This window comes from Aulonocara stuartgranti (assembly GCF_965226115.1).
Source record: "Aulonocara stuartgranti genome assembly, chromosome: 15".
NCBI classification, from domain to species: Eukaryota; Metazoa; Chordata; class Actinopteri; order Cichliformes; family Cichlidae; genus Aulonocara; species Aulonocara stuartgranti.
Genome location: NC_138951.1, coordinates 39,882,136 through 39,895,935, shown reverse-complemented (window position 1 = coordinate 39,895,935; position 13,800 = coordinate 39,882,136). Strand labels below are relative to the sequence as shown.

The 13,800-nt window shown below is 41.0% G+C and overlaps 1 protein-coding gene across 2 annotated transcripts in view; it reads left to right on the top strand.

The window, feature by feature from the left end:
- The window catches only part of negr1 (neuronal growth regulator 1), a 228,596-nt gene that overhangs the window by 176,689 nt on the left and 38,107 nt on the right, over nt 1-13,800 (top strand). For both annotated transcript variants that reach the window (XM_082505589.1, XM_082505590.1), the window contains exons 5-6: nt 3,774-3,894; nt 5,799-5,947. In XM_082505589.1, coding sequence (XP_082361715.1) covers nt 3,774-3,894; nt 5,799-5,947 — 270 coding nt within the window. The remainder of the gene's footprint in view (nt 1-3,773; nt 3,895-5,798; nt 5,948-13,800) is intronic.

Genomic DNA, 13,800 nt, shown 5'->3' with positions numbered 1-13,800 from the left:
GGTTGAACATTTCATGCAGTGATAAATGAAGAGGAAGAGCCCTAGCATAACCCATTGCTTGATTCACTATCTTAAGTCCTTCAGATTATTCAGCAGAGCAACAAAAGAGGGAACTAATGGTATAATTGGCACACATGCAAGGACAGAAAATCAACATACGCTAGTCCTATGAATGTGCTCATTAGGATGCAGAGGAAAGGTTGGTGGAAGGGCATCCATCATCACAGAGCACACTGTGATCTTTGTGTGCCTCTCTTACATGATTTTATGACACTTGTACAAATGATCACATGCTTCGCTTTCACCTTGCCCAAATCTGTGGCATTCCACTTCATCTATCTGCGCTGACTGTCACAGGCTGCAGGGAAAGACTGTGCATGCATTGGTTCCATGCAGCTCTTCAAACCAAGGCCGTCTCACAGAAAGTACTGAATGATCAAAGGTGAAGGATTTGTAAATCTAAGCGGATAAAACACATGAATGCTATCCTGTTCCGTAGGAGTGAACCAGATTATGTCTTCGTTGAATTTCCGTTGTTTTGGGGGAGTCCGACTGTTAGATTTGTATTGTTGATTGTCATTTATGCTTAGAAATATTTACTTATATATGCTTAGAGTTTTGTAATTAGTTGTAGATTGGTAGTGGTTTTGATCCTTGATAGTCTGCAAACTTTGTGTGTATTAGACAGCACTTTGGGAGCATGAGAGGTCATACCGTGTCTTATTGTTTTATGGTAGGATTAACGTAGTTGCGTCTGTTCTAGTCTAAGTGCTCTTTGTTTAGATGAACTGCAGGACTTCCTCACCGTGTTATCTAGGATGAACCATCTAGGGTGAGGGGGAGGCTACCCTCTTCCTGACCAAGGATGTTTGACCCTTTGATCAGCAGTCCACACACACACACACACACACACACACACACACACACACACACACACACACACACACACACAGGCAAGGTACTCTTTGTGTGTATGTAGACGTCGTATGTTAATGAACTTATGCATATTCATGTAACCTCAATAAAAGAACAGTGGTACGGGAGAACGGACGAGAGCAACTGGGGTCAAGCGAAGGAACGGTGCCTGTCCGGTTCTCTCCCGTGCACGAGAAACATGAAGAAGCTTGCCTACTTGTGTCTTGCTTTGCAGTGTAATTATATTGTCTTCAAAGTTCCAGCGGATGGGTTCAAGCTACAAACCTATCACCGACGTGCTGGGGGTTATGTTTAGAAGCTTTTTCACTCCATACTCAGGTCTCTCCAAATGCAATTGAAAGTAAAGTCTTGCAGGCTCTTGGCCAAGTCCTTCCACTGGAAAGGGGCTTTAGCTCAGACTGACAGGTAATTCTTTAAAGCTCATTGTCAGGAATATAAATAGTCCCCATCTTACTTTCAAACTTGGCTGGGCAATTTACTGCTAGCTGCAGGACTGGTCTAAAGAGCGCGAGCGTTTTCCATGTATCATATGCTTTTAATCAGAAACAGTGTGAGTGACACAAAGTAATTTTGCCCTGTCTTGTATCTGAAATGGCTGTGCATCTGCTTGGTTGTTCAGAACAGTTTTATTGTTTGTCAGGCTTTTGGAAAGTCAAGCCAAGTTTACACAATACACAATGTCAGATTGAGCTCTGTGTGATAGTGTGATTGGTTTTTCCTGTTTCTTTGCCTCAGTGTTCAGTGAAGAAGCAGGCGATCTATGAAGGTAAGCTGTCATAAAAATACCAGTGGGTTTAAGCCACTGTGTGCATTCAGCTGGGACCAGTTTAGCGTTGTCTAAAGGTGCCATTTTATTTACCCATCACAGTTTAAGCATTAATTGAATTAATATTATAACATTAAGCAGAGTATAATACAATCTTAATCATTCATCTGATGAGTTGGCTGTTTATTTTACCCTTTGATCTCCACTTGGTAAAATTGAGTCAAATGCATTGAACTAAACCTAATAGCTAATGCTGTTTGAATATTATAATGCTCATCTAAATGTTTTACATACCAAATAAGAAAGCACAGGACAGTTACAGTTGTATTATTGATTCAGTCCCAGTAATCCCACTTTGCGTGTGCAGTGGAGTTCAGGAGTCCCAGCACATTACGCCCACTCACTCGCTTTGAATCCACTCGACAATTACCTACACATGGACTTACTGTGCTTGGCCATTAATTGGATTTTAATGTCAGTCATTATTTTGACTTCCACCTAAGAAGAAAACAAAGTGATTGGCATAAAATGCTTACACTCCCCCCTTTGTTTTTCTTTTTTCCCACTGTTACAGCCGTGCACTTTTACAACCCCCTAAAAGCTCAAACTCACTGGTTAGTTTCAGCTCAAGCCTTCGACTGAAGGAGACTCTTTGGTCAAAAAGCTCAATATCAAGGAAGCAGAACTCGCAGGGCTTCCAAAGGTGAACCTGTCCAAGTATTTTTTTTAACAGTTGCCTGCAGCTGCTTAAAAAATTCACATACACCACTGACCAGAATAACCTGGAATTTTGCTATAAGCGGGCAGCCTTATGGACTGCTGTGCACTGGGGGACCCTGGCAGGTTAAAGACCATTTAATGTTCGATCCAGCTGTGTGGGACAGCTGGATCGCATTACCCCCTTAAAGCCTGAAATATGAAATAATTGCCAGAAAATTTTTGAAAATGAAGAATTTATTGAACCATCTGACAAATTGGTTTAAAAATGATTTATATTTTAATTTCCATATATGATTTTATATTTTGTATCATATTTGCTACATCTGACTTCTTTTTTTAAATTGCTTAAAAATATGTTTTGCAATTTATTTCGTTTTTTTAAAGAGGGGGTGGGGGCGGGGGGGATGTTACACTGATGATGTAGAAGTCTCACAAAAACCTGCATGTATCAAATATGATGCGTGCACCTCTACAGGCTGATGTCTTGAAACGTCCAGGACTGCAGTGCATCAGTGAAAACAGCTTCTGACACATGCAACAACGTTTTGAGAGTGTCAAGAAAATACAACTTGTGCTTTCAAGTTTAAAGACCATCCGACTGGAGAAATCTACCAAACCCAAACTGACTTGCATACCTGTAAAAAAAAGTTAAACTGATGGTATATTCATGGTGACATTATTGGGCCGTTATTTAATTTTTCATTCATTTTGGTATCACTGATCGTAGCTGTGGTCTGGTCTGCACTTGTGTTGGTTTTCTTATTCACTGTGTGACCTCTTAAACACGATGGCCCATCTCCCGAGTTTAACCTGTAGTTACATTTTAGATGAAATTTGAAATGGCCTTTTTGTTTTTGGTCTACCACTTTAATTATGTTGTCAATCTATAAAACATAAACACATTACATTATTTCAAGGCTCTGTTGCTTGAAGTGGAGAAGGACTGGGTTGCTTTAAAAGCCATCGCTGCCTACATGACACTGGCAAAGAGATTAACACCACACTTCAGCACATGAAAGGAGTCTGATTTTGCATTCACTGAACCTGCCTCTGCCATTGAGTCTTTGAACTTCCATTAAGCCATTTATCACCATGCAGTGCAATTTATTTGAGTTTCCTAACACAGGGGATGGGTGCCCTCTCTCCTCTCCAAATATGCCGTTGTAGATTTTGAATGTTGAGCTTACACCGCGCAATGTCTGCACTGACCAGGGTGTCAGCAGTTGTCAAGTGCAGCCACCCTTTGCCATCAAAATAAGAGCATTCACCGCTGTTCTTATGCAAAGGGCTCATGGTAATGTTGTGGGTAATCTTGCTAAGATGTCTTCTTTTTATTTTTTGTTTTCTTCAGTTGCCCCATCTATCCACGACATAAAGAGCCATGGAGTCGGTCTGGGACGCACAGCCCTGCTAAGATGTGAGGCTGCTGCAATGCCTTCTCCAACATTTGAGTGGTACAAGGGTGAAAAAAGGTGAGTTCGGATTGTTTACCCCTGCATACCCGCATAGACCTTTTTTCATACCAGATTTCTTCTGCATGTCATTGAACTACAGGAACATGTGTAATCAATAAAGGAGGAAAATCACTGCCTTGCATTTAGGTGAACTTACAAGCCTCTGGTATTGTGCACGCTGTTTCACCGTGACTCTCGATGGAGCTGAGGCATTGTTAACGAAATTAGTTTCGTGTGTCCTTTTCTTGCTATGACAAGTCGACACGCCATGAAAAATGGGCCGGTAGACACAAATATAAAGAAATCCGTATGATTACCCGGGAATACTTTTTTCCCGCGGAAGTCTAAAGTCCACATCTAAATATCAAATTTTTACTGCAATCGTTCACGCTGACATTTGACAATAACGCTTGTGTTATTAGGTCACACCTTCACTTGATAGAAAATGTATTACTTCTGCTTGTTTGCTTTTTTTCCAGAGACAGTGCATTTGTTTGTTCTGCCATCCATCCAGCCTCTGGGGAGAGCGCACAAAAATGTTCCAGCGAGAGTCATTTGTGCCTTGTCCTCACCTTGCATCCTAATAAAATGTTTGCTGGCAACTGGCTTAAATCATTCGCGACACATACATCAATCAGTCTAGATTCAAGTGTCAGTTCTTGAATTTAAAAACCAAATTACCCCTATTACCCGTCATTTACCCACTCCTGGTGAGCACAATTTCAATCATCAGCTCACACTGTGCTAATTGTAATTATAGGGTGGATTCAATTTATTCAAATTGCTAAGGAGGCAAGTTGGCGTGATTCTAGTCTTTACTTAATTCAAGGACTTGTTCTTTCTGTGACTTCTTACATGGCTAAATGTTGATTTCTTATTTACTCCTCATTATGAGCAGGACATTAGTATCGGGACTTAAGCATGGAGCACGTGTAGCTGCTGTACAGCATTAACGCTGCCTTTTTCACTGCCCAATTACTCGTCATGTAAAATGAGCCCCACTCCTGATTTTGGCTGAGTGTTGATGCAGCTATAGCATTGCTGCAGATGTCGTTTCATTTGGTCGATAATGGAAGGCGTGTGGCGGCTTCTGCAAGTAAATCTTTCTCGATGCATCGCCACTATCGCTCTCGGATGACGGAGGAGAGCATTGACTAGTTTCACGGTGAAGTAAAGAGGTGAGACACATGCTGAGATTATCAGAGAATGTTCAGCTAACATTTGAGGAAATCGCCATGGGAGAGGGAACAACAGATTTGCGGATATTTGCTGGACATAAGGTCGCACATAATGCTTCACACCCAGAGTGACTCTCAAAGCGAGTCGAGCCAAGCTCGAGATCATGGGGGGCACAGCAAGGCCAGGATAGAAGTATGTCTCCTCTCTGGAGGATTTTATGGTTTATATGTTTAAATATGAATCTGTAGCAGTACAGGCAACCGCTGAGATGAAAACAAGCTGTACCATCTACAAAAATCCCACAATCAGGATTCATAGCATATGCCTGTGCTGAGTGAATTTTAATCTCTACAGGCTGTTTAAGATCATCACGCCCACAACAGTAAACAATTTAACATTTGTCAGTTTCTTAGCACAGATGCCAGGCACAACTGTAGTAGGATTTATTATAATCCGGCCGGACCTGCAACAAAAACGATGAACAACACGTCAAGTGGCACCCAGCTGGTTCACCTCTGGGTCATTTCTCTCTCCTCGCAGTCCTTCAAAGCGTCTCTCCAAGGCAGACCAAGGGATAAATAGATCTGTTGAAGAGAGTGATGAGCCACTACACAATCTGAAAATCCACTAAAGATGACAAACATTTGCGCTGCCCTTGACTCTAGCCGTTTCCACCCCCGTTACTTTGTGTTCGGGGAGAGAAATCAAAGCATCATTTGTTGTGATTGTGTTCTGTTTTTCAGGATTATCAAGGGTCAGGGCATCGACATCAAGAGCCTCAGCTCCAGATCAGTCCTCACAGTCACCAACATGACAGAGGATCGTTACGGGAACTACACGTGCGTCGCCTCCAACAAGCTAGGGACGGCTAATGCCAGCGTGCCTCTCAATCGTAAGTTGTCATTCTACCTGCTTGTGGCTAACTGGAGTGCTGAAGAGTCAGAGGGTTGGAAGAGTGTTGTGGATGTCAGTGGGGGGTTCTCTGCCCTCAAAAGTGTTTTCATTTTTTGCTACAATTTTCTTGTTATAGAAAAAAAAGGTTTAACCCCAGTGGAAGTGGTTGCCCACAGATCACCAGTAAAAAAAAAAAAAGATTATTTCCTAGACATCCGCTTTGTGAATCAGTTGTCTATTATTGTTAGACATCCTGTGTGTGTGTGTGTGTGTGTGTGTGTGTGTGTGTGTGTGTGTGTGTGTGTGTGTGTGTGTGGGTGGGTTGGTGCGTCTGCTTTTTAAGTCTACATCTGCATGTGTACTGGATAAAAACACCACCTGAAAAAGAAATTTAGGTTTGAGGCAACAGCGTCACAATTACAAAGGCAGCAACACAGGTCAATCCTGCTAAGTTGAATACCAAGTAGGAGTATGAGTCAGATTTTAAAGAGGGCTCCGAGCCAGCCCTTTCACAGCTTTTCAAAGCCCATAAGGAATCTTTCCGAGTTCCAAAAAGACCCAAATATCAGAGGCCAAACTCCTGCAGTATCACTGATAAACAGCATTTATTTCTCATAGTTAGAAGCATTCTTTTAAATAAATAAATCAGTATGTGTCCACAAAATAAATGAAGTCATCCCTGCAGAGATACTTCAGCTATGCTATTATAGCTCAAGTTTTCATTCTTTCATGCACAACTCTTCAACATTGCCACCCTGACTGAATCAATATTGCATATGAATAAATGAGGTGGCTCTGCTTTTTCATTCAGTGCTGTTGTCTGCCTGAACACAACCTTAGACCTTTCCGCTGGAGAGAGAGGCTCTGTGTTTCTAGGATGAGGCTTACACAAGGCTGTCTGTTTTCACCCCAGACCAGCACTTACCCAGGCCCCTGCTTGCTTAAGCATTCAAAACAACTAATGAAAGGGAACTGGAGATTGAAGGGGGAGAAAAACACAACGCTGCATCAAAAGCTGTTATACAGCCAAATCATACCTGTGATCTCATTCATCACTATGTTCAGCAAATACAGGAAACAAGTACATTATTTGAGAAAATGCACACTTGAAACCAGTGCTGCCAGGTAATTTGGGCTGTAACATACTGCATAAGACTGGACTCTCACACACATCACATCACCACACGCACTCGGGTTTTTCTTTATGCACACTTCCTATAATTTATAATCTTTATAATCTCTTTCTGCCATTTGCACATTTTTTACTGTAAGTTTCTAAGTTAATTTGTAAATTTTTGTAGTAACCTGTAAATTGTAAATACTGTAAAACCACTCGCATTTAATGGTCGGGTTTGCACAGCTACAAGCATTTCACCCCCATGTCATACTGTGTATGGTTGTGTGTGTGTGACAAATAAAATTTGAATTTGAATAACAGTTCTGCACATCCTCAGTTTGACTTATGTGTCAATTTTATAGCTTTATTTGGAACAAACGATCTATGTGCTTCAGTCACATCACAGAGTTTTACAGATTTTTACCCTGAGTGAGATTTCTTTTTTTAAATCAGAGAAAATATCCTGACTAAAAAAAATGAGAAATCTCTTAAAATAACAAGCAAAAAAAAAATTTTTTTGTAGTTCATTCAGTAAACTAAGCCTAACTTACTAGTTGATATACAATTTATGAAAGAAGAACAAACTCTACTACACAGCAAAATCTCCAGTGTTAAATTAACACTGGAGAGTGTCTATATGGGTCCACACCTCTGAGTGTTAAATACAACACTATTGAGTGTTAAATTAACACTTTTGACAGTGTTATGTGTTTAAAAGTAACCTAGTCAGTTTAGAAGATTAACAATGGCTAACACTGAGCAGTGCTGATTTTCTAACACTGGAATATTTCTAACATTTTGAGATATTTTCCAGTGTTGTATTTAACACTCAGAGGTGTGGACCCATATAGACACTCTCCAGTGTTAATTTAACACTGGAGATTTTGCTGTGTAAAAACTCTACATTTCTCTCGCATATTAAGTGTAACGCACATCTATAGCACCTGTTAAACCTGAATGGTGTATTATAGTTCTGCTTTTGTGAGTATGCCAGGGTTCACCGGGTCCAAGCGATGTAAATTTTGAGCGCAAAGCTCCGTGCCGACGTGCACATGCCTACCAATTTTCTGTGACACCCATTGACACATTACACTACAACACACCAATGCATATACCCTTCAGGTGCACTTCAAGCAGACTTCAAAGCATAACAAGAATGGCTACTCATCTGTGATGTCTGCAGCTCTCCATGACGGTTCCCGCAACCGAGTATAATCCCTGCCTTAGTGGTTCTACAAAGTGCCTTACAATTCACTCACACACACACACACACACACTCATACACCACTAGTAGAGGAGCACTGGACCCAAGGATGCTGTGGCTTGAGATCAAAGTTTTCTCAAACAGCAATCTTCAAAATTGAACTTTCTGACCATAATCAGCTTTTTGAAATCTGATCTGTGCGTGCCACGAGCCGCAGCTCAGAGCTGAAAGATGTAGGAAAATATAAGAAGATGTACAACGTGCAGGCACTCAGTGTTAACCAGCATGTGAGTGAAAGGCTTCTAATAATGACGAGTCCAGTCGAAGCAGCTCTTGTTTGGGGACTGTGGGAGAGCATTTGTGTGGTAGACTATCATTGTATTGTTTTATGTCTCATCTTTGTGAAGCTCCGTGTTTGAATAGAGATCTTCTAGCACATAAAGATGCCGGGCTTAATCTTGTCCAGGAGGCAAAGTATAATATACAAGTCATACGTTTATATTATACCATCTGTGCATGTTTTGACAAAATATAACGCAGTGTTGTTACTGCATTTAAAAATGGAAAATAATAAGCACACTGGATAAGGTTTGGAAGGAGTGTGATGTGTTGATACTACTGATAGTTATGATTTCTAACACTTTAAGGAAAAAAATGTGATAAGTTTGGCACATCAGCATTGGGAATAATGATAATAATTCTAGAATAATAAAAACGTAACACGTGTGTCTGAATGAGGTGGCTGTGCATGCAGAAAAAATACTGTAGGATTTTACTAAATGGTAAAAAGTAATAATAATGCTACGTTGCTGGCTGTCACTTGGTGAAATCAATTGCAAAGAGGGTGCAGCACGAAAAGCCTTCCTGTGCAGCTTACTGCTACTACTGCACACATAGCTAACATGAAGACACCGACTTGTCTGTGGACGTTCTTGAAATTTGAAAAAGTCCAACGCAAACACTTTTCAAAAAGTGCAACTTTTACTTTGAAGGCGAACCTTCTCCATTTCCATTTTTCACTGCACTTTTCACCTTCACTGCTTTGAGAGTGGTTGCCAAGTGCTTGCAGACATGTCGGCGTTTTCCATGCAAACTACTGACAACTGTAGCAATGTGCAATTGACCAAAGCAGGAGGTTTTTGGTGAAACACCAAATACATCCACCAACCACTTGCCAAAGTTGCAGAAAACATACATTTCCCTCATGACCCTTCGTAGTTAACAGGGGGCCACTGAGTGATCTGTAGGCCTGTGTGAAAGGGGGCTTTAGCAATCGACTTCACAGTGACTGCCAGCAACCTCCAACAACCACTCTCAAGCAGTCCGGAAGTACATATTTCCGGTGGTTGTTGAGATGATCTTTGACAGGTTTCCTAGCAAGATTAATACGTTTCCAATTCTTGGTTCTGTATGAGAAAACATAGATTCATAAAGGTTGGACGAGGTTGTTTGACGATGATAACCTTTCACAGTTTTGAAAGTTGCAGCAGTAGATCCGTTCTCTACACTCTAGGCTTTATCACAGTCATGATGTCTACTGACTGGAGCCGAGGGCGGCGAGGGTCAAGGTATAGATTAGGTGAAGTGAGCCATCAGTTCATTTATTACAGGCCTAAGTGAAGTTCTTCATTGATCATTAAAGTATAATTGGCCCATTTTGTCAGACTGCCCAATACACAGAATTTATCCAAAAAAAGATAAAGTTCTTAAAATGCCCTAAGGCTTATTTGCCAGTGTAGTGCTGTCGATTGTTTAATGAACAAACAACCTGAGGCCTTTTTTTTTATTTCCAGGAAAGAAATCCACTATGAGCAAACTTTTAGGAAAAATTCCGACATGTTTGATGACTCCACTTTCCGAACGCACATATTTTTAAAGCTCCGTGAATTACTTTTCAACATCTTTCATTCCTGAAAGAGCAAGACACTTCTTTTATGAAATATCTGTCTACAATACATGCATTCAGGAACGTCTTCGTGAGTTCTCCCTACTTTTTGGTGGGTGTTTGAGTTTTTCTTACACTCTTCCATTATTTTGCCCAACTGAGCGACAAAAAAAAGAGATTAAAAAAAAGCAGTGACATCGTGACTGAGGAACATCGTTTTCTCGATGTTTTACAGTGAGAGCAGTGGGAAAAAATCTATTTAATGTATTCAGTGATGAAATATGAACAGGTAAATTAAATTATTCACTAGTTTGCACTGCACTCTCTGATGATAACATTGTCCCTAGCAGGCCAGAGACTCAGACTACAAAAAGATATTTCTGTAGAGTTGGCAATTGTCAAAGGAGCACTCCACTCTCCTGTTTGTGTATGCACAAAGAACATCAAAGGCTTGTCTCAGATTCTCAAATGGATGATCTTAATGTGACACTAGCGAGGCCTCAAAGGCAGAGCGATAAAGAAACCCTCGGAATAGAAAGAGGAGGCAGCTTCCTGTGCTGCCACCCCCAACTTCTCCCCTTCTCTTTATCTCTTTGTCTGTCGTTCTATCGTGGCTTTGTCTGTCTGATTCTCTTATCTCGTTCTCTCACTCTTTTTCTCCCCCTTTCTGCGACTGTTGTCACTCATTCTTCCTTTCGATCACTCTCTTCCTCTCAGCGAGAAACACACACAGGCACACACAGAGTCTTGCCCCTCCCTTTGTCTCTCGTGATCTAGAAGAGAGGCCGTTTCCGATGTCGCTCTTAACGAGAAATGGCAAGCAGTCGCCGCAGCGCACCTCATCGCTACGTTGACGCAAATAACAAAACCCAGAGGTGAGATTTCACCACGGGTGACTTTGGGTTGCTATTTTTGAACCAGTCAATAGCTATTGATGAGCAAGGGGGGAAAGGGGTATGCATATTAGACTGAGCATCGTATATAGTGAGGTGAATTGTAAGTAGAAGAACAACGTGTGGAGGGATATTTATGGTCATGTCCAGCTGTCTCTGTGGTTGTTTGCACTGCACTGTGAACTGAGGGTTATCCCTATTCAAAAAAGAAAAACAAGAGAAAAGGAAGTACAATAAAGCAAAACACACAAGACCTCAGAGCTCAGTGTCATTGCTCTGTTGTCAGGAATTTAAAGCTGAAAGGTCCTTATCTGTCAGTGGTGTAAATCCTTTTTGTCTTAACCTTACAGAGTCACTTTAAATCAATCCAGGAAAAGGTTTGCCATTATCGCTGATGAGATGAACTGTGACTCAGCAAAGCCTACTCCCAGAGAAAGTAAACACATTTGCCTTCAATTCAGAGCAGCCAGTGGAAGACAGATAGTTGGGTTTCTGTTTCAAATCAAATAGGGATGAAAAGCAGAATTTGCATCCTGATCTCGTCTCGCTTTCGACATGGTAGGCTCTGACTAACGCCTGGGTTTTTTTATACGAGTTAGGTGCTGTGTTTCCTCACTGTCTGCTCTATTCTGCCAGTTATGTCAGAGCGTTTTGGTTTTCGTGCTTTTAAACCATTAGTCAGGGATTGTGATCTCTTTGAGCCAAGTACCACTTTAAGCTTGTGTTAAAAAGCTGTGGTAAAACACAAACTGGGTTCTGTGGAGCAGAAAGAAAGCATATAGCCTCTTTGTCACCACTCTGCAGCACTTCTGTGCGCGTGTGTGTAAATCTTTTCATACTTTGTGAATACCACAATGCCCAGTGTCATCGGTGAATGAACAAATATCAAAGTGAAACAGCACTGGTCACAATTGTCTGTACTTTTAAACAATTGTTAAGCTACAAAGGTGTGATGGATTGGACTGGGTAATAGTTATGAATGATGCATAGAAATACCCCAAAATAACTTTTTGTCCTTCTGTATGATTTCAGTTGAACTGTGTGATTACAGACGAAGCCGAGCTCGCACAGGTTCAGTTTGCACTGATTCATTATCAGTCTCACTCTCAGTAGCTTTGCTGTGTTTTCCATATCACTCTGTAGCAAACTGAGCCGCAGTGTGCATACAACAGAAACGTAATCGCAGTTAATGAGGGTTCAGCTTTCGGCAAAAATTCTATAGTGAAACCTGCGGAGTTTAAAACCAGATCGATGCACTGGTTCCACGCTCTTTTCATTACTGAAAGAAATGTAAGGCAACGTTGCGCTGTGAGGAGTCTCGTCAAGAAAAGCGTGAGTGGGTTTGGTTTGGGAAAAGGACAACACAAAAAATGATAGATATTCCCATTAACTTTTGCCAGAACTGGCTGACCTGTCACGATCCCTGCTTCTCATCTTGGACAAGTTAATTAAGGAGTAAATAGTTTATCACCGCGCGGTTGTCAGTCAGCATCTGAAGCCACAGCATTTCCTGAGGTCACCATGCCCACGCTGACAGGGCATGGTGACCTCAGGAGCTTTTATTCACTCCTAGCATGTTTTCCTTCAGTCTTTGTTTCCTCTATAATTAGAGCTGGGCGATATGAGATTTTTTCATATCACGATATGTTTTTTTCATTTCAGGCGATAACGATATCTATCACGATATCAGCCAAATAACTATATTTGTAAGATTTAAATGTGCCGTTGCTCACAAGTAAAATGTGAAATAATCAGCAGCTTGTTTTTATTTAAATATTTACTTCCCATAATAAGTTCAACAGGGTAGATGTACTTAAGGAACATGAGACTTTTTCAGATAAATAAAGGCAAATATTACAAACTACACAAAAGGCAGCCGCTAAAGCGTTTAAGTTTCAAAATAGAACAAATGAAACAGACTAAATTGTCAATTCCACTTAGAAACAAAATATTAATTCTACAAATAAATCTTAGTTTGTTTTACAGAAGAACAGACAAAACTGACTAACTTTTGTCAATATCAAATAAACTGAGAACTAAAAGGAAATTCTCAATCTCTCCTTGTTGTATAGCTGAGCTTTTCAAACAGTTTTAACAGTTACTTTAGTCTGACAAAAGCCGAATGACGAATTAGCGCTTCCAGTCAGAGACTGAGGCTACGTCCACACGTACACGGGTATTTTTGAAAACGGAGATTTTCCGTTTTCGTTTTAAAAAATAATCCCGTCCACACATAAAGGCAGAAATGAAGGAAAACGCTGCTATGAACATGCCAAAGCAGCAGGTGGCGCTAGATTCCTAACCGTGCAGAAATGTTGGCCAATCAGAAGTCTAGAAGCCTCGGTGGGAAAAAGTAAACAAAGCTGGGGCACAGAAGCAGAACCGAGTCGTATGTGTGGAGGGACAGTAACTGTGTGTATATGTAAGCATTTAAACACTGCAGAGAGTAGAATTAACAGTAACAGTATTGTAGAAATTCATTTCACCGAAACAATAACGTGGCGCACAGTGTGACGCATGCACCAGTTTATTGTATTTCCAGACTTGCTTTCGGCACAATTTACAGTGCACGCTACTCTGTTTTTTGTCAGACTTGAAATAGCCGAAATACCTTCACACTACGGAACTTCTATGGCTCTTCCGTTCGACAATCTCTCCGGCGTTGGAACCATCATCTGTTTTCTCTTCGGTCACGCTCGGTTGATTTTTCTAGTCGCACACTCATTTCCTCCATTGCCCGCTGGCTGCTTCC